At 34.9% G+C, this 25,791-nt stretch overlaps 1 protein-coding gene across 3 annotated transcripts in view; it reads right to left on the bottom strand.

The window, feature by feature from the left end:
• Nucleotides 1-25,791, bottom strand: part of FAF1 (Fas associated factor 1) — a 483,348-nt gene that overhangs the window by 125,436 nt on the left and 332,121 nt on the right. For all 3 annotated transcript variants that reach the window (XM_081485543.1, XM_081485544.1, XM_081485542.1), the window contains 4 exons: nucleotides 22,766-22,892; nucleotides 21,774-21,837; nucleotides 20,551-20,632; nucleotides 4,995-5,149 (listed from right to left, as the gene is read on the bottom strand). In XM_081485543.1, coding sequence (XP_081341669.1) covers nucleotides 4,995-5,149; nucleotides 20,551-20,632; nucleotides 21,774-21,837; nucleotides 22,766-22,892 — 428 coding nt within the window. The remainder of the gene's footprint in view (nucleotides 1-4,994; nucleotides 5,150-20,550; nucleotides 20,633-21,773; nucleotides 21,838-22,765; nucleotides 22,893-25,791) is intronic.

The following is a 25,791-nucleotide window of genomic DNA, read 5'->3' as shown; positions in this document are numbered from 1 at the left end:
AGCACTGTTTACAATAGCCAGGACATGGAAGCAACCTAGATGTCCATCAGCAGATGAATGGATAAGGAAGCTGTGGTACATATACACAATGGAATATTACTCAGCCATTAAAAAAAATACATTTGAATCGGTTCTACTGAGATGGATGAAACTGGAGCCCATTATACAGAGTGAAGTAAGCCAGAAAGAAAAACAACAATACAGTATACTAATGCATATATATGGAATTTGAAAGATGGTAACGATAACCCTATATGCGAGACAGAATAAGAGACACAGATGCATGGAACAATTTTATGGACTCTGAGGGAGGAGGGTGGGACGTTCTCGGAGAATGGCATTGAGACATGTGTATTGTCATATGTGAAACAGAGCACCATTCCATGTTCGATGCATGTGACAAGGGCTCAGGGCCGGGGCAATGGGATGATCCAGAAGGATGGGATGGGGAGGGAGGTGGGTGGGGGGTCCAGGAAGGGGAACACATGTAAACCCATGGCTGATTCATATCAATGTATGGCAAAAACTATTACAATATTGTAAAGTAATTAGCCCCCAACTAAAATAAATAAATTTATAAAAAAAAAAAAAAATCCTATTAGTATTGGTTTAATATATTGACATAACACTTATATTTTCAAAGGTACTTTAATGCATTGACATCAAAGACATAGCTCCCTTGGGAAGTTGACAACCGAACAGGGAGCTAGACAATAAACATTCCATATAATGAATGCCATCAATACAAGTTAGTACAGTGATACTATGACAGTATACAGAATGTGCATTCTTACCCAGATTGAGGCAAGGGAAGAATGGGAGTAGATGCAAGGCTTCCTAGAAGTGATATGTGTTCTGAATTTCAAGAAATTATTCTCTCATAGACCATTCACTCACTATATTATGCTAAAAATATTTTTATTGTTTATGTTTATTAGTTAAGTCCACCATGGTTTTATACATGTTACAAGTCCAAAGGGTACCTGATCTCTGCTCCACTGTCTGCCTATAAGCATATGCCAATACCAGCGTGAGTTATTGACAAAACAACTTCTTGAGATCTGTCTATCCCAATTGGCTGGCCTTAATGTTCAGTTTGGTTCAGATCACACAGGATTACATTAGCTGGCCAACTCCTATTTTTTCTCTCCTCCACAATTCAGATAGCTAATTATGAAGCTTAAAGTACCAATATCTGTTTGTAAGAATAGCAAGTATCTGCAACTCAATAAAGTAAGAATGCTGCTAATATTAAAAAATCTCTGAAGAGAAAGAGTGAAAATCTATTATCACCTTCTGTGTGCCATCTCTTTCAAGTCCTTCCCTGGCTCACTCAGGTAGAGTGACTCAGTATGAATTTCATCTATACTCCCAAGGCACCCTGTATATATTTCATATTACATATTAGCTCTTATGTCAGTCTTACCTACTAGACTATGAGTGTTTTAAGCATTAGCACTGTGTCTTTTTCAACTTTTCATCCTCAGTGCATAGCACTGATCCTGGTTCATACTAAACATTCAGTAAATGTTTGAAAAGTGAAAGTGTTAATCGCTCAGTCATGTTAGACCCTTTGTGACCCTCTGGACTGTAGCGTAAAGCCATTTCCTTCTCCAGGGAATCTTTCTGACTCAGGATCAAACCTGGGTCTCCTGCACTGCTGGCAGATTCTTTAAAACATCTGAGCCACCAGGGAAGCAATAAATGTTTAATAAATGAATAAACATGGAGGAATATATACCTTTCTTAAGATATTTTAGCCACTTCCATTGATTTACAAGATCTCTTTGTTTACTACTATCTATTTGGCTTTAGCTTTTTCTTTACAGTTATATCCTACTGTTTTTATCAGGATCATTGTTTAGCTGGATATTTGGGAAATGATATCCTCTAGCACCTTTCAAGACTAACGAGGGCTTTCTGCCTACTGCTTTAAGAAAAAATGGCTCTGAAATGCAACTACACTTGTCAGCCAGTGAGACTGTATAGAATTTTCTAAGAAAGAAACTTCCATTTAGATATACAATACTGAAATTATAAGCAACATTCTTAAGTGGAATTAAATGAATACATTCATTTGTCAAATTCTTATTGAGCTTCTTCCCCAGAATTTCAAAAAGTGCTTTGTTTAATGAGACAAATAAAATAAGTCCTTCCAGAAGATCATGATTTAGTGAGGGAGAAAAGAGGCAAGTAATCACTACTGTTAAAGTTTGATGTTTTAGTTAATATTGGACTGTTCCATGATCAATCTAGAAGTTATTCTAATCCATTATACAGATATAGATTAGTTAACTTGAGTATTCAGCTTAGAAAGTTACTAGAATCATTTTGGAAGGGGGAAATCTAAACCAACTATATCTTCAGTGGTGTATACCTGTGACATTCTATAGAAATCTGTTTCTTATTTATTCTAGTTTGTTACCGAAATCAGGCATTCTGGATTGTTAGCAAAATGAGGATATCTAACTTATAATATCAATTCACACTCAAATTCTTGTAACTTAACCAAAGCATTCACTTGGTTCAATATCTTTCACTTATCTTTTACAAACAGAAGAGATTCACAGTAAATTATGGAGGACTAATTTCCTGTAGGTTTAATCCAAGTATTTCTTAAGCAAAAATAAAATAGTTTGGCAAGTCCTTTCCTGTTTTGGGCATCAATGTCCCCAGCTATCATATCAGAGGACAGTCTCATAAAACCACTAAGGAAGCATCCAGACTAAACAGCTTATAGACATCACAGAGATGGAAACTCAATTAGATAATTTTATTTAGATAAATCTATGGTAGATGGTAAGAAAATTGTGGCTAAAGCCAAACTCTTTTGGGGGGCAATACATCAGCCTAAGTAATTGTCTTATAATTTTGTATATCAAAAGGAAATCTACTTTTACTCTTTTTTAGGAACATTCCATTCCAGCAAATTTTCATCTTGTGTTTGTAGAATGTGAATTTTACCATAGGCCTTAACTGTATAAATGAGCAGCTGTACACAAACAGTAGCAACGTCATTTTACTTATTACTTTATAGAGATAAATGTAATACTTTAAAATAGTATTTAATTTGTAATATGGATAGAATTTGACTTTGAATAAGGATGCCAAATATTTTAAACCCCGGAAATTATGTTCTTTTTCTCCCCATTGCCTTGTTGCTTGTTCCTATAAGTGTTTATTAAATTCCTAGATGTTTCTATTTAGTCTTTAATATCATTTCTTTTTATTTTCATAACAGTAACTTAATAATGAGATGCCACATAAATGTAGATTGAAATATCCTATCATACTTCATAGTTGGTCTTACAACTCCTTGAGAAAGAGCTCTAAAGCCTTAAACAAGGCCTTTATTTTGTGTTTTAAAAAAGTGTCATAAGGAGTTAATAGGACACAGCTGTACTGGCTCTTTCTAATAAGCAGCTTCTGTCGCTTTGGTCACCACAGGTGTCTCTGTAACCTGCAAACTCTTATTACTAGTGTATCAAAGTTGTGCTACTTAACAGACTTCTTTAGTAAAACATAACAAAGCAATTACATGGCTGTTGATTGCCAGTCATAAAAAAAACCCTCAAACACTGCTTTTCAAAAGAAACTACACTGCAATTTTTTGTCATTGTAAAATAAAAGGAACTGAGGAATTAAATGGAGGATAGAACAAAATAACAGCAGGTAGCCTGCTGAACTTAGCCACTACAGATGGTTTAGAAATAGTGTTTCCTTCTCCATCAAGTTGTGAATAAAAGGAAAGGAGGAGATTCCTTACTGCCAGTGAATGGCAAAAGATTTAGCCAAGTCTCTAGTCTATGTATTTTGCCTCATGAAAGACCTTCGATGCTGCATTTTTATCTGTTTTTGGCACTGCTTTTCATCACCTTTAACTGAGTGTGAATAATAACCTGATTTAATTTAAACAAATACAGGTGCTAAAGGTTCTTTATTTAACAGGGAATATTTCCAAGGCAGAACGAAGTCATCCTATGAAAATTCCTAACCATTTACTTAAAGAAATGAAATATTAGATGAAGAAATTGCTTCAACATTGTTTTGCTTCACTTTTAAGGCAAGAATCATCTTTCTTTTCAGATTCAGATTACATAAAACAAAGTCTGAATGATGAGCGAAAATTCAGTGAGCCATAAAATAATAAAAAGACAAATAAGATGATTTCCAATTGTTCTACAGTCATTTAAATCATGTAACTACAATAAGATAGCCTTAAAATGAATTAATTTAATCTCCCTGTTCATAAACCAGCAGGCTGTGATTATGATTGTGTGAACACCACCCAAAGTTGCATCACAGGATGTTATGGCCACATGTGTAATTAAACACGATGAAATATATTTCAGATGGTAAACTCAAATAGGCAAAATATGAAGAATTATTCATTACTTACAGATATTATGATTAACAAACCAAGTAAATTTATCCTGACAGCTAGGAAAGGGAATTTTTTTTTTCTACTGAGAATATGGATGTATTGCTGGCTGTGTGCAAAAGAATGTGTGCAATAAAGCGATTACATCAATTAGCATATGCTAGAGTTAAGCTATTACCAACTCCACTGGACTGGTCCAGAATGTCCTGCCTTCATCACTGGAATTATTAAGAAAGTAAACTTACTAGTAGGATTATATATTAGATTTTCTTTGTCTTTTCTGATTATTATAAGAAACAGATTTTAATGTTCAACAACATATACAGTACAAAGAAATGTCTTTTATTATTGCAAAAAGACAAGAACAATGTATTTTGGTTTTGGTTTTTGGGTTATTCCTGAATTTAAGAAATCTTTTATTAGTTAAAGTATTTTTTCACAACTGTAAATAACTGCATATATTAACTACAACAAACAGTTTTTATCTAATTAAATGTAATAATAGAAAACTTAAGCTGAGGATGAAAATGTTTATGATGATAAGAAATCAAATACAATGATGACTTTAAAAAAAATAAAAGCCCAACTTAAACCTTATGAACAACAGTATTACCTTGCTCTGTTGGCGTCCTTTGTCAGATCCCAAGCCCAGGTTATAAAATTTTGACTCAGATAAGAGACAATAGATTCAGCACAAAGCATTTGTGAGCAGAACACGTTGGTTAATACACTTTCATCATGGTGGAGGTAGATAGCAAGAAGCTTTCTCTGAAAAGAGGAGAAAAGACTGATGAATTAAAACATCCACTAATGTAACATTTCTTGAATTTTGAAAGGCACAGTCAGTCAATACAAACAACAAAGATAAAAATTAAATGTTATTCCCTAGGAGTATCTGACACCTGGAGCTCCTAAAGCATCTACTAATATGAATACATTTTGTTTCCTTACACTCTAAAAAGGCTAGGATGATTACACTCTGTCTTATAGACTGCTGCCACAGATTCCTGTTAACATGTGCAAGCCTATCTCAAGCATGAATCAAAAGAGGATTGCATTTTCTTTAAAAGAAATGTAATTACAATTCTTCGTATTTAGTACATACTTTATAAGTAAAGGGAAAATTAATTCTGAGCTATTCAACAATACAAAGAATAAAATACCGATTAAGATTGAATGCCAAAATCTCCTCTTACATATTTTTTATGTTTTTAACCTGAACACTGAAGAGTCTCTTCTACTTGAAAGAAAAAAGCCTGAAGTAACTTTTGTTTTAGTTCCACAGGTAATTTCAAAGTCCTTAATGTTTTCCCATGTCAAAGTCCTTACTTCAGAACATGTGATTGGTATCTACTTGCCATTTGAAAGGATGAGAGAAAAATGTTTACTTCACATGAGTTCTTTCTAGTTTATATTTCAGAAAATATCCAATGTAGTTTCTCATATAGAAAATTATTCTTTCCTTTTCGCCTGATAAAACTTGCTTTCAAGAAATGACATTTGCTCTTTTAAATGTACCCTCTGTCTTAGCTAGTTAATCAATAAAATAACTGAAACTAAAAACTGATATTGAGCAATATAATTTGCAAATGTCAGCTTTAACCACAACAATGATGGTTAAAGAACCTAAATTGTCCTCAACTAATTTTCTGGTGCTACCCTATAGAATAGGTGAGTTTAAGAACAGTCAGTTACCACGAAATGGAAAGATAAAATATTATGATAAATACACAAACTAATCTGTGAAATTCTGGTGAAGGACAATTTCAAGGAAGCTTAGAGTCCTTTCCCTCATATTGAAAAAGAATGTGATGATGAAGAAAAACTGCTCTGTAAGATGAACAAAAGAAGGGTTGTTATTTATAACCCAGGGTTTTTATTTATTTAACCCATTTATAGAAAAAGGGTTCATGCTAATGACCATCTGATGCTTGGAATTATGTTGATAAACAATCCTAATAATAATAATCATCATTATTTTCTTCAAAGGAAAATTTTGTACTAGATGAAGGGAGCCAGAAGTAGATGCTTCCAAAATGAGTGTGTTAGTTACACACTCATTATCTACTTTAATCCCTAGAATAAACCTGTAAAATAGTGTTCTTAACTTTATTAACCTATGAGGAAACTGAGCTTTAGAAACCTGACTTATCCTAAATTCCACAGTTAGTAAGTAAGTAGTATATCTGGGATTGGAATCCAGATTGACTGACTCCAAGCCTAGTGTTCTTTCTTTGATACTATAGAAGTAGCAAAGAACCCAACTACACTACACTCCAGGCTTAGAGAGCTTGTAGAGTATTAAGGCACCAGATGCTCACACATCAGTACTTCTGGGGCCTCAGAGACAGCATGTAATGTGAATAAGGGCAGAACTCCTGAGTGTAAGTAGCTCCAATAGTAGGTGCTTCCAGGTGTTAATTCATTCATTCAACAAGTATTTGTTAAAATATTCTCTGTCTCAGGCTCAGGAGGAAGCAGAAGTGATGAAACATCGAACAAGAAAGGTTTACGGTTTCTTCATCTATGTTGACACCTGCAGGTAACAGTAGCTGGTATCTAGGAAGTCTGTAATCAGATACATTGTGGGAGAGATATTTATCTGGAAGATTCCTACTCAATCTTTAAGGCTCAAAGTAAATGCCTCTATGAAGCCTTCCCTGATTCTCCAAGGCAGTGTTAAGCGCTTCCTTTTTAGGCCTCTATCTCTTCTGTTAGTATTATAACTGTTAACCAGTTTCCTCTCTAAACAGTCTCTCAAGGGTAAAGGACAGGATCTCTTTTGGCCTTCTTTGCATCCCTAAGTTAGCACAGGTCTCAGCATATTTGAGGAAAGAAACAGGAATGCTGGTATCAAGACGGCCCTCAGGCAAAAAAGACACCAAATGGTAGCCAAATCACTCTTAGTAAACGAATCTAGAAATGTACTACTTTAGGGATGGGAATGTGAACCTGGCAGCACTAACAAGTTCAGCACAAACAAGTCCTCTTCTTAGAAGCTCTCTAGCCCAACAGACAGAGAGATGTCAACCTCTAATTCTGCTTGATTGTATCTCAGCAACTACATTTAAGGAGACACTGGGAACAAGAGAGCCATCCATTTTTGAATCAGCATATTTTTAACCAAACAATAGCTACGGCTAAATCTTTAAAATGCTTATTTCTCTCAAGAACACTACAATGGAACATTTAGACTTTGGGAAAGAGATTAGCAATTTACATTGCTATCTCACTGATTTAATTTGAATGCTCTTCCAAAACAAACACACATATACTGAAGAGGCTACTAAGAAACCCAACATGGAGAGTTCCCTATAAGTGCAGCTGACACTGTTGACTGAAACTAAACTTGGAAATCCAGGGCACTAATGCACAATATCAAGCAATAAAAAGCATCTCTTTGGCAATATTTAATTTAAAAAAAGAAGAAAGAGGCAGGCGAAGATCAGGCACTGTCTGTCTTGGAGGATCAACCATTCTGCATTTCAAAGCATTGGTCCCTGCAATATCCAGGTTACTGTGCTAGAATCTCGACTATTATATCGCAGTTGTGAGAGGGAGGGCAAAGATGTGTTTACTCAGTGATTAGGCCCTTAGAATAAGCCTCTAGCTCCTAGAGAGACAGCTCACCACTTATTCATTTGGACCAATTCACAAAGCCTAGGAAGATTAAACATCCATGCTGAGAAGACAAGCGAATGCAGACGGTGAAAAAGAAATAAAAATTCTTTAAAAACTCTGAGATGACTTCATTATTTTTCCACAAGGAAACTTTAGGAAAGTGTTTAGTTAGAGAAAAACCCACATTGACCTCTCTCTAAACCCTTAATCTTTCCTTTGTGGTGGCACTGCTTTGTGGTAAGCGACTGGCTCGCCTCGCCCCTCTTTTCACTGGAAGCTGAGAGAAAAAAGGCTCTGGAGAAACAGTTTTCGTTCCAGGGACACAAACCCCTGACACTGTTAAACATGAGATGCCAGGAAAACACACTTAAAAAAAAAAAATCTCACTTTAAGCTCTAAACTGTGAGAAAGGAGATGATACAAAGAGTATCAGAGAAGGATCTTCAGGTTGGGGGTGCTCCCATAGTAGCTTTCAAAAGAAAAGCTGAAAAATCTTAAAATAATCTTTTCTCCCAAACATAATAACACTTTCAACTTTCAACAAAATTTTTTTCTTCTGCTATTATAACAGTAAAAATAGGTAAAATGTTAAGACTTAATAATATAAAAATGCTACTAAATTTGGGCTCCCTAAATATCTGATTAAATTATAGGCGCACCTAAATGAAAACCCCAAGACTCAGATTTCCGATTACTTTATTGACTCAACTAAACACAGGCCAAAACAGTGAGAACTGGGTTGAGCATATCAGAAAACTGCTTTTGTGAAGAAAGGGCATTTAGTACATAGAAAAAGCATAGGAAAATGTTTTGTTTTCCATTACTATAACCATTTTTCCCTTTGGTCCATTAATAATTCAGTTTAATAACATTTACAGAGTGCCTATGTGTTAGGCATTGAGAATATAAAGATGAATAAAACAAAGTTCCCTTGATCTCTAAAAGTTAGGGGTCTGGAGGGGATGGCAAATGCAAAAAGCAAAAATTTAATTGCAGTATCATATGAGAAGCAGTAAGATCAGGGCATTTAAAGAATGTACATTTTATTTGTCCTTTCTAATTTGGCCGAGAGAGTGTAAGCCTGGTTGAGGAAAAAGACAAGCAGCCTAGCTATATTCTCCTCAGACTCCCTCTTTGTGATCTAGGTTTTGGTAACACAGTTAAAGGAAAGCCTCCAAGCATTAAAGTAACAGAAAGCTCTGTGCTGAATCCAGTTTTGCCACTTACCAGCTGTGTGACTATGGGGGCAAGATGTAAGGATTGTGGATACAGTAGGTAAAATACCTATTTATGATGCCTGGCCCATAGTAGGTGCCAAATAAAATGCAGCTATTAGGATCAAGATTCTGGAAATATCCAAGCAAAATAAAGGATTTAAAGGCCATTTCAAGTTAAATTATAGCCATAAAAATACAGCTTCTTCATTTCTCCTACTAGTGTTCGGGATGCTTAATTGTGCCCACGATTTCAGGACTTCACTAATCTTCATATTCAAATCCAGGCGCTAAGGTACTAAGTTGATCCTTAGAAAATGCCAGGCTGACAGCAACCAATGTGACCTGGCCCTGAGCTACAGTAGCTATTGTATTTAGACACTCAGCATCACAGAACTACAGAACATTAGAGCTGGAAGAAATGAGCTGGCTACGTCTCAAAATAAGCCAGGCACAGAGGAGACACTCAGATAATATTTGCTGATGGACTGAAAAGAAAGTTGTTTAGTTTCTTTTTAGGTACCAGAACATCCATAATTTGTGTGTTCAATGATTTTGAAGATGATACGACAAATGATTTCTAGAAACGGTATTTCATAGCTTTTTCAGTGTAAGAATTAAAATAAATTTAAAATAATTATCTTTGTGTGAATTGGGACCCAATTTTATTTCTCCATTTTCAGTTTCCCTTCTCCTTTTATATCATGGCCATAATAATCAGAATCATCACTCTTCTTCTAAGTTTGGGGGTGGTTTACTGATACAAGCCATTGATAAACTGATACAACAGTAAACACTCTTATATTTTACCTAGATTGATCAATTATTAACATTTGCCGTATTTGCTCATTCTTTTCATGCTTCTTTCCCTGAAAACATTTAAAGCTGCACATATCATGACACCTCCACTGTACTTTAGTGCGTGTCTCCTAAGAAATAAGGATATTCCCTTACATAATCATTATTTCTTTAATCACACCTAAGACATTTAATATTGTTTACAATATTTACAACTTAATATTGTACAATTATCTAATATGGAGTCCATATTCAAATTTCTCCAGTACCTCAAAATGTCCTTTGTAGCTATCTTATTTATTGTTTTAAATCCAGGCTCTAAGTAGTTCACTGCCAGTTCTAATTAGTTCATCCAAGTTCACGGCCCACTTCCACAATCTTGTCCCTATATATGGATATTCATAGATCCAGCCAGCATCCAACCAAGACTCAAGCACACAGTAAGAACTGTGGCACAGCAGCATGAAGCTACATTGTCTGGAAACAAATTCCTGCTTCGCCACCTCCCAGCTCTGTGACACTGGGAAGGCTATTTCTCTTCCCTGTGCCTTGGGTGACACGTAGCTTTGGAAGTCCAACACTCTTAGATGGGAGTGGTGACATGACTGCTATAACAGAGGGGGTCCTTGGGTCTAGGCATGAACAACAGACAGGCTGCTTCTTTATGAAGGTGATATTTGAGCTGAAATTTAACTTGAGGTGATAGTGGAAAAAAGGAAGAGTGAAAAAAAGAGTAAAAGCAAAGAGAAAAGGTTGGGAAAAGGCCCTGTGATGTCAATGGCCTGATGTATTCAAATAACTCCAAGCTAGTAATTTTTGAAAAGTAAAGAACCAGTGTGCAGACTTATCTTGGAGCAAATCGTGACACTGCCTTTTTTGTTTTTTTGCTCCTAAAACTGAGTTCAGGGAACAACTGATAGCAACCAACTAGAGAAGTTCCAAAAGAAAATAGCCAGCTAGTGAAGATGAAGAGATGCTAGGATGGTATCTTTTCCCTTTTACTTCCTAAAGCAGATGTTGGAATGGCACTCTTGAAGACACAGTATATGCCTGAGATGTATTTGAGTCTCACATTGGGAGGTCGCTCACGTGAAAGTATAGGTTAAACAAACAAATAAACCCAAAAGCCTAAACCAAAATTAAACTCTCTTTGTAAAATAAGCTGACAAGTGTTCACTGGGTACAGAGCTTTATCAGTTTGTGTTGTTCAAACTGTATTACTCAGGTCATAAAATATCTTTGAGAAAGATAATCATGTGTCTAAAGTTCTTATGAATAAAGAAATTGGAAGCCTGGGACTTCCCTGGTGGTCCAGCGGTTATGAATCTGCCTTCCAATGCTGGGGACACAGGTTTGACTCCTGGTCAGGGAATTAAGATCCCACAAGCCGTGGGGTGACTAAACCCACGAAGCATAACTAGAGAGCCAGTGTGCTGAAACTAAGAGCTGAACAGTGTGCTGAAACTAAGAACTAACAGCCAAAAAAAGTAACTATTAAAAAAAATAAACTGGAAGCTCAGTTGATTGGCTGTTACAGCAAACTGACTGTTTTTATTTTTCTTTTCTGTGAAATATTTACTTATATTGCTTGCCCCTACTGGGTCATTGTCCTCTTTTAACTGATCTTTACGAGTTCTTCATGGGGCTTCCAGTTCTTTGTAATTGTATATGCTAGAGAAATTAAGTTCCCAATACTTCTAATAAAGATACTAGGCCCTGCTTAACATCAGAAATACTTTGATTTTCTTAATATAGTTATTTATAAAAGACTGTAAATGACAAGGCAAATATAAAACCAACAGATTCTATTGAAATGCTTCACAGAGTAAAGAAAGGTCAGAACACATTAGTGTAGGTCTATCACAAAAGCAGTATTATTTTGTTTTGTTAGGCACTCCAAGAAGGGTGTGGGAGAAACAGGATACTAGAAGATACACATGTATAAAAAGGTATACAAAAGCTAACAGGCTGTGAAAGGCAGGAGTCAAAAAGTTTGTAAACTATACTGTGCTATTATTGTACTATGATTTTCTAATCATTGCCTGATACTCCACAATTATACATATACAAACGTACACAGTTGCTCAGTCTCTGCCACCAATTTCTCCCTTTCCATCCATTCTATTGATACAAACTGCCACCACAATACTTATTTCTCTGACAGTGTCACCCTCTTCTTCAGCACTTTCAAAAGCTAACTACTACCTCACAATAACAATAGTCTTTAGCTGGCATTCACGGATTTCCATGTTGAAAGCCCAGTCTACTTCTCTCTTTCAGTCTGATTTCCTATTGCTCCTTTACATGTACCAATTATGTAGGCCAATTCATCTTCTCTAATATGTGCATCTGAATAACTTGGTTACTGTGAAGGTGAAGATTCATTATTCCAAGGTGGGTTGATCGCCAAGATATTTTAATCTCCATTTCAGAGAAAATGTTGGCTTATATAGTCAGTTTCAGGTTCCAGGTTCAAATCCAAATCTACCTGATTTACTCAATGTTCATCAACTAAAAGCAAACAATCTTAAAGATGTTTCACAAACATTTTAAAGCTGTTTTACTTATATTAATTTCTTGTTAACCTTGTGAAGTATGTACTACAATACAAATTTTTAAGTTGATGCTCAGAGAGACTGAGTAACCTAATTTTAATAGCACACCACAAGTAAATGGGGGCTCAGAATTAAATATAAGAATCCCCATTATCTCTCTTTCTACCATACTCTTTATATTTAAATGAAAATGTTTAAGATTAGATATGGAACAAACTTCTTAAATTTACAAATGGAATGAATACTTGAGATACGATTTAGCTTTTTATCATTTACAAATAGGTAGTATGAGTAACAAATACTTTCTAGGGACAGGGAGGGCTCCTTAAGAGAAATGATACAAATATGACTAAAGCCCACCAATAAAAATCAGCCTTGCTTTTCATATTTTAATAAATTTTACCATACAGCTTTTTGAATACGGTTATATGGCTCTCAAAAAATGGTGAACAGCAATAAATTGAGAAGAATGTTTCACAACATAGCAGCATATCTTAAAACTAATTAACAAAATAATTTTATTATAAACATTAAAGATTTTTACAATTTTAATTAGGTAGATCTGATAACTTGGAGAATTAGAGGCAAATTCTAGATAACGTGCTAACTATATACTGTTTAGTGGAAATATCTAATTACAGAAAAGCATATTCAGTATGGCTGCACTTACATAAAACCCAGCAACATTTTTACTGATGTATATGTTTGGAGACTTTTCTTTTTTAAATCACATTTAAAAGTAAAAACATTTAATAGTGCTTATTTTCAGGTTTAGGATTATGAGGTAACTTAATTTGCTACTTTAAATGTATCTGTATTCTTTTCTTTTAACAAACATTTCATTTATATGAAAACATACTTCGAAAGTTATACTAGCATCATAGTTCTTATCTCATACATGTGCCGGATGCTATCCTAGCTGTCATAAAAAATTACTCTAAAGACACTGTCTGCCTTTAAGGAATTTAAATTGAAAAGAAAACAAAGACATGATGAACAAACTGTGCATATTTTCCAAAGCACAAATAGGTCTGTTTGGCTGATTTTTCTGGATGATAGAGTGCTAGAAACTTATCAATTGCAGTTCTGGCTTCAGATTTGATTAGAGCTTATTTCTTTTCAAAAAACATTGACCAGGGATGGTATTTAGGTTCTTAACTTGAGGAAGTTGAAACAGCACTACTTTGTTGCTTAGTTGCTCAGTTGTGTCCAACTCTTTGCAACCCCATGGACTGTAGCCTGTCAGGCTCCTCTGTCCATGGGATTTTCCAGACAGGAATTCTGGAGTGGGTTGTCATTTCCTTCTCCAGCACTACTTTAAAATGGGCCAATTTTTTAAATGAATGTAATAAAACCTGATAATGAACAAAGTACTGTTAAAGCAAAGCATTCATTTTAGAGCTAGAAATGCTCAAATGGGTTCTCAAAATTTCTTTGTGGAACTGTTCTTAAAAGAACAGTTTTGTATTATTTTTTTATTCATGAACTGCATAAAGAAATCAGTTTTGGTATCTTTCAGATTCTTTTCCACTGCAGGTCATTATAAGATATTGACTATAGTTTCCTATGCTATACAGTAAACTTTATTGCTTGTTGTATATCTATTTTTCAAATTAGAAATCTAGCATTCTATTCATATTAAGTCAAACCTGTGTACATGTATAAATGAATCACCTTGCTGTACACCTGAAACATTGTAACTCAACTATACTTCAATAAAATATATATATTAAACTAATATGTAAATAAATAGACTGCAAAAAAACAAACTGAAAATCGGTTTTGCTATTTTACAAACATTTCTGAAATTTGTCTAAAACTATTTAAAAACACCTTAGCCATGATGCTGGGTACATTTATGAAAATATCTTGAAAGTCGCTCAGTCATGTCTGACTCTGTGACCCCATGGACTATACAGTCCATGGAATTCTCCAGGTCAGAATACTGGAGTGGGTAGCCTTTCCCTTCTCCAGCGGATTGTCCCAACCCAGGAATTGAACCAGGGTCTCCTGCATTGCAGGCAGATTCTTTACCAACTGAGCTATCGGGGAAGCATTTATGAGGAGATCCCACTTAATCCTTAAAACAACCATATAAAGAAGACACATATTATCATCAATCCTTCTTTTTTCTAGATTAGAAACAGGCTCATTACTTGTTTGGGAACACAGAGTTACCAAGTGGGAAATCAAGAATTAAAGCACTGGTTTCCTTAATTTATGTGTAATATTTGGAAACAGCACTGGGTCTGAAGTGAAGATCTAAGGAGGTGTAACAGGATTACCGCTATCAAAGCCCAGTCTCACAAAGGGCTGCTGGGAAAGGAACAATCTTTCACATGGGACATAAGCCCTGGCACTGGGATTTTTACTGCTGTTGATTTTTAGTCACTTACAAATGTCTAATCATTCTCTGGGGGACTTTTTGTTGTGAAGAGATCTCAGGGACAGCAGAACTGAGAGGTGGGGAGGCTATAAGGAGAAAAAGAAACTTCTTCAGGGGAAGAAAGTCCCAGGGAATTATGGTGTGGCTAGTGGTAACTTCTGCAACTGTAATTAAGGAAGCAGACCACTGGCTCTTCCTTATGTATAGATAAAAATGTAAGCTTCATTCAACAAATATTTTTTAAACACCAGGTAATGCCAGGGCATCACAGACCCCTCTATGCTCCTGTTGATGTTCTCGGCCTCATCATACCAGGCAATCCAACTCTCTGTCTTGCATTGTTTTGCTCTCTGTCTTATTTTTTTTGGTGGTACCTTCCCTGGTAGCTCAGATGGTAAAGAATCCACCTGCAATGCAGAAGACCCAAGTTTGATCCCTGGGTCAGGAAGATCCCCTGGAGAAGGGAATGGCAACCCACTCCAGTGTTCTTGCCTGGAGAATTCCACACAGGACCCTGTCGGGCTACAGTCCATGGGGTCACAAACAGTCGGACATGACTGAGCAACTTTCACCCTCAATTACAATCTTCTGGTATTTCCTTAAGACCTTCTTTTTGTTTAGAATTCTATTTGCCTAAGTTTTATTAATCTTACAAGATTTAGGTAAGAGGTACTTCCTCTAGAAATCTCCCTGAACTTCTAAGGCAGATGAAGTACTTCGCCTCTTTGCTCCTATAGCATTTTACATTTATAGAATTTTATAGATCTATTTATATATTGTTTTATCTTCCCTACTAGGGCTTCCCAGGTGGTGCTAGTGGTAAATAACCTGCCTCCAATGCTGGAGATATATAAGAGATGCAGGTTCAATCCATGGGTCAAGAAGGTCCCCTGGAGGAGGGCATGGCAACCCACTCTAGTATTCTTGCCTGGAGAATCCCAAGGACAGAGGAGCCAGGAAGGCTATAGTCCATAGGGTTGCAAAGAGTCGGACATGACTGAAGTGACTTAGCACACCTCTTTCCTACTAGACTGTGGACATGTCAAGGACAGGAAACCTCTATATTCTAGGTCCTTAAATAGGCATACAATAAATATTTTTGGCCTTCAATTCAATCAACATCCCTAACAGTTAAGGGCAAAGAAGAGATCATAAAACCGATCAATCCATTATCAGAAGTCAAAACTTTCCACAATATACTTAAACACAAGAACTTAGAAAACCTGTTTCACTGAAGTTGGAGCTCTGCTTTGAACAGTATTGTAAATTTCTCATGAAAAAGGCAGAAAGAACTGTCAGTACCTTCACCAAGTGCTCTCAAATGAAATCAGTTTGAAGCAGTTTTCATTAAGATGGACTGAATGAGTATCGTGAGAAACACTTTATCAAATGTAGTGTTTTACTTAGTGATTAACTATATACCAGTTGATGAAGCTCCCCAAATCCTTTGTAATCCTACCACTCCAATAAACATTTAATGAGTATATAAGTTCAAAAAGCCTAGCAGAGGATTTAAACCTTCAGTCTTGTTTTTATTTACTCTTGGAACTCAATTTCTCACTTCAAGTGAAGATTGCTGGTGCTCAAGGCTCATCTGTTGCCCTGGTAAAATTAATGTGCCTCCCACAGTTTAAATTAAACATGTGATGTTTAAGATGAAAGAAATTTAGTAACAATCCACAGTATTGGTCATACTTGCCTTAAAATGTTTGAACATAATAGGAAAACTCCTTTCTTAAAAATGATTCATTTAGAAGTTTTTAAAAAAATATCAAAAACAATTTCTTTTAACTTTCATATGTGCAGTCTGAAAGAAGAGATGAAGTTTGTTGATAACTGAATACAGTAGTTTAGCAGTTAGCACTGAAAAGCTTCTGGAAGTAAGAAGGTATAGTATAAAATAGACTTTCATAAGTTAGAACACCTGCACTTTTTTTTTTTTTTTTTTTAACACCTGCACTTTTACTTGGCCTCTACTGCTTACCCTTGATTTGCCTTTGGTTAAGTCATGTAACTTTTCTGAGCTTCCTCATCTCTACAATTGGAATACTGATATTATGTATCCCTATCTCACTGGTTTGTTGTGGGGTTGAAATGAGATATGCATAGGAAAAAGCTTCACAAACCATAGTACACCATATAAACCTAAAGCAGTAGTACTATCTCTATACTTTCTAGACAATCGTTTTTAATTTGAAAAGAATATGTATATAATTTGGTTGATGACTAAAATAAATGTTCCTTCTCAGATTTAATTTTGAATAACTTATCCACTATGCAGATAAGATAAATCTTAAGTTTAGAGCAATGTAATAAATGATACATAAACTGCTACTGATCTTTAACTTGGAAAAGAGAAATGAAGAAAGAAAAAAACCCTGGACAAGCAGAAAAAGATAAAGATAGTTTAGGAGTCCAAAGAAGTCAATGGATTTTGGCATCAATCTAATATAAAACAACACACTTAATTACATGAACCAATGACTTTCAGTTGTTAAAATACTAATTTACTAATCAAAAACAAAGGATAACTTATCCACTATGCAGATAAGATAAATCTTAAGTTTAGAGCAATGTAATAAATGATACATAAACTGCTACTGATCTTTAACTTGGAAAAGAGAAATGAAGAAAGAAAAAAACCCTGGACAAGCAGAAAAAGATAAAGATAGTTTAGGAGTCCAAAGAAGTCAATGGATTTTGGCATCAATCTAATATAAAACAACACACTTAATTACATGAACCAATGACTTTCAGTTGTTAAAATACTAATTTACTAATCAATTGTTTCATTAGAAATACCAGAAATTATTAAGAGTTTATGCTCCTCTGGGGATCAGCAGTCTGAATAAATCCAAATGCCAGTTTACTGTACAAAGACACTCAGTAAAAAGTTCTTTCATCTATTACATATTGTATATTTAAATAATATATCATCCCTGAAAGTTATAATGTTTCTAATAGCTTTTAAAATGGAATTCAACAGATGACTGTGCCTATTTGGGAGTTGTATTTAGGTTATAAAAGACCCTTGTAACTTTCTAGTTACTCCAACTGCTTAGCAATCTTGCTGGAAAGCAGAGACAAATTAATCCCAAATACATTCATACCCAGGAATGAATTGAAAAATAGATTATTTTAAAACTATAAATATTCTTTCAAACATATTTATGTTCAATAATAAGTGATTGTTTAAATAAAATAACATCACCATACAATGATGGACTCTATAACCATTAAAAATCTGATTATAATAAAGTATTCAGCATTACTTAAAAAGCATTCTTGCAAAAAAAAAAAAGAAATTCACCTGAATCTAACAAAGCTTTAAGCCTTAATATCCATTTCTCAGGAAATACAGAGATAGAGGAACAAGTTGAATAATATCACAAGGAAACAATCACACAAATCGAGAATTTAGAACAATCTGTAATCATCCAACATAATTTCTTCACAAAGCAAATGTCATAAAAACAGGCAGTGGGGAATAAAGGGGGTGTTTGCTTAAAAGGGTATAAGAAATCTAACAACAAATATAATTTGTTATCCTTGAGTGGATCATGGTTTCCCAATCAACCAGCGAAGTTTGAATATGCACTGGATACTAGATGATGTTAGGAAATTATTGTTAATTATGTTACAAGCAATACTGGTATTGTGATTCTGTAGGAGAATATCATTATTTTTGAAAAGCGTATGCAGCTGTTTTTATGGGTAAACTATGATGTCACCTTGAAATGGCTTAGCAAAAATAATGAATATATAAGGGTATCCTAACTTATGCAGTTTTAAGTTTTAATAATTTCAAAAGTTTAACTGCTAAAACTTACAAAAAAAATTGCAACTTTATATTTCTTTTATATTTGCTTTTATGAACTTTGAATAGTAAATTCAAAATTATTTTCTGTTTCAGTCAAAGTTTGTCATTTTCAGTCAGAGGGACTGAAAAAAATCTACCATAAAAATTTATTAATCAAAGTCATAAATCTAATAGCATAAAAAATGTAAATAATTAAATTTCAAATGCTGCTCCTTTATAAGTATGTAGCAGTTAAACTTTTGAAGTTATAAGGCTTAAAACTCCACTAAAACTTAAGGATGTCCTATATATAAAACAAATATGGTAAAATTTTAGTGATTATTAAGTCTGGGTATAGGTGATTTGAGTGTTTATTGTACTATTCCTTTACTTTTTCTGTATTAAAAATTATTTTAGTAAAAGTTTAAATATTATAAAATATAATTAAGGAAATGATCATATAATATTAAAAGGTGAAAATAAGCTGTTTTAACAGGATTATAACAGGATCAATTTCCTGTTAAATGTGTAAGTGGGCTCAACAAAATATTTAATAAAATATGGAAAGAGCATGTATCATAAAGCTAATCTGTGTTAGAATGTATTCTTTGTGCTTTTCAGTATCTTCCAAAACCTGTATAGAAACTATAAAACTTTATTACTGTAAATATATGTCTTCAAAAATAAAATCCATTTAATATAGTTTTAATAGTTAAAAAATTGATGGTTAAAACAGACTTTACATGGGCTATTCAACTATTCTTAGGGTAAAGAACAGTTTATGTTTCTTAATCTACTTCACTGAGCTGTCAATGACAGATTTAAGTTGATCACTAATTACTGTCTTGGAATTCCATTTTTCAAAGTTGTTTTAGATGAATTTTTCTTTAGGTTGTAAGTAGAAACTAGAAATTCCAGAGTCATCCTTGCACTCTATTCTCAAAATTCCTAATTCCAAAACTTTTACTCTAACTCCATCTATACATTAGTCCTTCCTTCCTCCCTTTTTTCCTTTATTCATTAAACATTCAGAGTATTTAGCTAACCAGGTAAAGAGCAAGATGAAAGGTATTCTTAACAGTAAGGCAGCATTAGAAAAGAGTAAGATTATGGGGAAATACAAATGGTACACTACTGCTACATTAATTAAGTGTAAGGCAGGAAATGGGAAGAGCTGAAGCTGTACAGGTAGGCGAGAGCCAGATAACTGAGGCCTGGACTGCAGTGTCAACATATGAATAGAACAGTCACATAGAATCTTCTTGCTCAAAATATAACTACTGATTTCTTGCTACATATTTCAATCTTCTTGATTTTAAGATCACAAAGCTCATTTCTGTATTTAAAGAAAAATCTTCTTGTTGTCTAAAATGACTTTTAGGAAAAAATATTAGTTATTAGATATATACTGTTAGATGGAATAATCATTTGCGGAAAAGACTGAAGGACAAATCCTTTAGCAAGAAACTGTCAATCACATAACTAAAAAGAACACAAGTACATAGCCTGGTCCCTTCTAAGCATGTCCACCCCTTTTTCCCCCTTAAAAAAAAAAACAAAGAAAGAAACCCTGTTTCAAAGCTTGACAAAGTCTTCTGCAAGAGCCAGTAGTACCCTATCATACTACTGCCCTCTGACTGAAATGGGCATCTTGGTGATGATTAGGTTGGGAAATGAACCAAAAACAAAATCAAGTCTTCAATTTGAAAAAAGCAGAAAACATTAAGCATTGCCTCAGGCCTGCTGGTAAACCTATGGGATGCATTTTTTAATTAAAAAAGGTAAATTGCACTTACATCTCGGGCTTTCACATAGAAGGCCTCTTGAAAAGCTGCTTCTAATGAGCCAATAAAAAATACAGGATGGCAGTCACCATATCTATAGGAAAAATTGCATCTATTAATTAAAATACATTTCAAATTTACTTCAAGTTTCACAAGTCTAACCAATGACTTTTAAGTAAATGTTGGGGCTAATGTCTCTTTAAGTATAGACAAGACATTGAAGTATTTCTTTAAAGGCTTCATCAGTTTTTTGAACTCTTCTTGGCCTCTAGTGATAGGTCAGAACACTGGAATTTTAAGTACATTGAGCAAATGGATTTAGTAAGTGCCCCAATGCCATTTATAAGTAGTAATTCCTGGTTACCTATTTCCCTAAGATTTCCTAATTACAACAGCCTTAACTTTCCATTTTAGTTAATTTATTCTGGAAGTCCAACACAGAGAGAAAAGGGTCCCTTGCTAAGTTTCCAAATTACATTACATCAGAAAATAGAACTAAAGAGAAATATCATTTACATGAAAATTTAGGTTTAAATATTTAAACACCTTAGGAGATCTCAAATACACAGAAAAACTTGTATTAGACTATTAAAAGAAGAAATGCTAAATGATTCCAAAAAAATTAAAAGTTTCATTTACATTTAAAAATGTTTGTCTTTTTATCCAATAATTTAAAAAATATTTTGTTTGCCCTAGGATATACTAAAACTTAGTATCCTATACCTAGTCCTTTTGGACTTCCCTAGTGACTCAGCAGTAAACAATCTGCCTGCAATGCAGGAGATGTGGGTTTGATCTCTGTGTTGGGAAGATCCCCTGAAGAAGAAAATGGCAACCCACTCCAGTATTCTTGCCTGGGAAACCCCATGGTCTGAGAAGCCTGGCAGACTATGGTCCATGGGGTCACAAAAGAGCTGGACATGACACAGTGACTAAACAACAACAGCCTAGTCCTTTTGCAAATATCATCAAGATATTAAATAAGTAATCCATTTATTATGCTTCTATAATGACATAGAGACAAGATAAATACATCTCTGTAATGGTATAAGTAGTTTATAGTTATCTGATTGGAACACTCTATATTCACTATCAGGACTATATGTATAGATAAATGTATACTTTGAATACTTTAAGGATAAATTTTAAAACAATCTATGATTAAAGTTGTTTCAAAAAAAATCACAGTAGCATTAAAAGAACATCAATTTATATAGTTAACGTCCTAACCCTACCTTGAAGAAAACTCTGCTGTAAATTGTAATAAGGCATCTCCTTCATTTTCTGCGTTTTCTGGCACTAAAAAACAAACAAAAGAAAAAATAAAAACAAAAACCCCAAAACAAATAGACACAAAAAACAAACCACATAACATCTAATCCCACATATAAGAAATACACTTAATCAATAAAGAGGAAATTAAATTTTAGCTTCTGTGATATATCTGAGAAGACATTTTAACTCCAGCTATGTTAGAAGATTTCATTAAACCTTAAAAAAGAACCCCTCAAAATGTCAAGCTCATGAATTTTTGAAAACTAACTGACACAATCTTGCTAGGTGTTCAAAATATGTACCAGTCATCAATTGATTTCCAAGGTGTCTTGAAAATGACATCTTGTAATTAAATTATATAAAAAGGCTCTCAAATTATTTTAAAGACCTAATGGGAAAAATCAACTTTATGTAAATATCACATCTATTTCTGCCCATAAAGGTTCCCTAATTTCAGAGTAAATGAGTCATTTATGGGCTTAGTTTAACAATCATCTTGTATGTAGCACCACTTAAGATCCTACACTATGCATCCTGTCAAGTGCAAGTGAGGGAGATGCTATAGTTTACTTTTTTCCCTCCAAAGATGGGTGAATGGAAAAATAATAAAACTACTGATAAAACTGGTATCTCCAATAAGATGTGTGGTGATAACTACAGTCACAAAAAGTACAGCTATTTTATCAACTTCCAGGCTTCAGATAGACAGACGAATTCATACATGTGAAACTAAAGTTACATTCCCTTGAGTTTTTAATGAATTTTACTAAAGTATTGCGAATGGTTGGGCTTAAGATCAAAACTTAAGAGGCTCTAGTTCCTATGAATAATGTCTACTTGCTACATTTATCTCTCCAAACCTGAAAGTCAGGAAAAATTTTTAAGTTCATCGTTCCTCATAAGTTTCTGAACTAGAAGGGAGAATCATAATGCTGGAGCTATTAATACTCACTCATTGGAGATTTTCTCAGGGCAGATGACGCCATGCCGAATACTTCTCCATCATCCACCCCAAATTCGGAAGCATCTTCAAAGTCATCTCCATCACTATCACTAACCATATGAACATCGGTGCTTTGCTATTTAAGAAAAGTCCTATAATTAGTTTCATACTGACTTTAGGAAATCAAATTCCTAACATACAAGTTATATAATCACAATAGGGCATTAGAATTATAAAAATTCTATTAAATAAGAAGCTACTTGCTAGAGTGAAGCTTAGTATTTCTCATTTTAAGGCTTATATATAATATTAAATATATACATATATGTTTCTAATCTTGCTATGATACCCCTATACTAAAGGATGGAGGCTGAGGGAAAATGAAGGATGCTTTACAAAATCAATGAAGACTGGGGTTTTTATCAGTTTTATCCCCAGCCTATAGTACACAATTAAGAGCACAATAAACAAGGAAATGGGTAAAATCTAAGAGGTCAGAGATAAATAAGCTATACAGGTCTTTCGAAAAGTTTATGGGCAGGAGTAATGATAGCATTTTAAAACTTGCCACTTCCTTATTGCAATGGTTCTCAAATTCTTCATTACTGAAATATGGTATGCAACCTCCATGGTATTTTTGGAAGGTAACACAAAATAATATATGAAAGGTCTTTTAAACTGAAGGCTATTAAATGAGATGTAATAATGATGCTTCAATTCAGTAAACGTTTACTGAGAATTTACTACATGCTGGGCACTAGTAAACATGCTCTGTTTATTTTGTTTTCAGCAACATCAATTGAGATGTAAGGTACTACAGTGAAAAACTTCACTTTCAAAATTTGAATTCAGCCCCTGATCTCTAAATTAGAATGGGATTTCAAACATTAAAAAAATTATTTAATGTTTTGGTTGCATTGGTGCTGGGCCTTTGTTGCTGCCAATGGGCTTCCTCTAGTTGTGGCTCCCAGGCTTCCTCTAGTTACGGAAAGGGGATACTCATTGCAGTGGCTTTTCTTGTTGTGGACCATGGGCTTTAGAGTGCACAGACTTAGTTGTCCTGTGGCACGTGGGATCTTTCCCAAACAGGAATCAAACCTCTGTTTCCTGCTCTGGTAGGCAGATTCTTAACCACTGGACCACCAGGGAAGTCTGAGATACCAAACATTTGAATTGAGTTGTGAATACTGACAAATGTTCACATCTTGGATAATAAGGGCGCCCCAGCAAGGTATCTGGCTAAATGCCTGTCTGTACCATGTTTAATAAATCAGGTCTACAAAGCTCATTTAATCAATGAAGTTTCTATATTTTAAATTATGGTGGTGTGCACCTAAATTATTAAAATGTATTAAAAGGAACTCAGGAGCAAAGATTCATGAAACTTGTCTAGAGGGGATGTTCTAGTTTGGTCAGTCACAGAATTATAGATACTAAAACTGGAAGGGATTTTAAAGATCTCTCACTAACGGTTTTCATATTTCTTTTCACAGTTACCTAGCTGCCCTCTGTTTTTGTTCAGTCACTCAGTTGTGTCCAACTCTTTGTGACTCCATGGATTGCAGCACGCCAGGATTCCCTGTCCTTCACCTTTTTCCCAAGTTTGCTCAAACTCATATCCATTTAGTTGGTGATGTCATCCAACCATCTCATTCTCTAGTGTCCTCTTCTCCTTTTGCCTTCCACCTTTAGCAGCATCAGGATCTTTTCCAGTGAATCAGCTCTTCGCATCAGGTGGCCAAAGTACTGGAGCTTCAGCATCAGTTCTTTCCAATGAATATTCATGACCGATCTTCTTTAGGATGGACTGGTTGGATCTCCTTGCAGCCCAAGGGACTCTCAAGAGTCTTATCCAGCACCACAGTTCAAAGGCATCAATTCTTCAGTGCTTAGCCTTCTTTATCGTCCAGCTCTCTCACATCCAAACACAACTACTGGAAACACCATAGCTTTGACAGTACAGACCTTTATTGGCAAAGTTATCTCTCTGCTTTTTAATATGCTGTCTAGGTTTTTCACAGCTTTTCTTCCAAGGAGGAAGTGTCTTTTAATTTCATGGCTGCAGTCACTGTCCATAGAAGTCCAGGAAAATAAAGTCTGTGACTATTTCCATTGTTTCCCCATCTATTTGCCATGAAGTGATAGGACGGGATGCTGTGATTTTAGTTTTTTGAATGTTGAGTTTTAAGCCAACTTTTTCATTCTCTTCTTTCACCTTTATCAAGAAGCTCTTTAATTCCTCTTCACTTTCTGCCATTAGGGTGGTGCACTGGCAAATATGAGGTTATTGATATTCTCCTGGCAATCTTGATTCCAGTTTGTGAGTCATCCAGGAGTAGATATTACGGTCATCTGAATTAAATTCACCCATTCCAGTCCATTTTAGTTCACTGATTCCTAAAATGTCGATGTTCACTCTTGCTAGCTCCCATTTGACCATTTTCAATTTACCTTGTTTCATGGACCTAACATTCCAGGTTCCTATGCAATATTGTTCTTTACAGAATCGGACTTTACTTTCACCACCAGACAAATCTACACCTGGGCGTTGTTTCCACTTTGGCTCAGCCTCTTCATTCCTCCTGGAGCTGTTTTTCTGCTCTTCGCCAGTAGCGTATTTGGACACCTACTGACCTGGGAGGTTCATCTTTGAGTGTCCTATCTTTTTGCCTTTTCATACTGTTCATGGGGTTCTCAAGGCAAGAATGCTGAAGTGGTTTGCCATTTCCTTCTCCAGTGGACCACATTTTGTCAGAACTCTCCACCATGACCCGACCATCTTGGGTGACTCTACATGCCGTGGCTCATAGTTTCATTGAGTTAGGCAAAGTTGTGATCCATTTGATCAGTTTGGTTAGTTTTTTGTGATTGCTGTTTTCATTCTGTCTGCCCTCTGATGCATGAGCATAAGAGGTTTATGCAAGCTTCTTGATGGGAGGGACTGGCTATGGGGAAAACTGGGTCTTGTTCTGGTGGGCAAAACCAGGCCGAGTAAGTCTTTAATCCAATTTTCTGCTGGTAGGTGGAGCCTCAGG

The sequence above is a fragment of the Giraffa tippelskirchi genome, chromosome 5, assembly GCF_054371585.1.
Source record: "Giraffa tippelskirchi isolate mGirTip1 chromosome 5, T2T-mGirTip1v1.2.pri, whole genome shotgun sequence".
Taxonomy (NCBI): domain Eukaryota; kingdom Metazoa; phylum Chordata; class Mammalia; order Artiodactyla; family Giraffidae; genus Giraffa; species Giraffa tippelskirchi.
The sequence above is the reverse complement of the archived record's forward strand: the minus strand, read 5'-3'. Positions and strand labels throughout refer to the sequence as shown.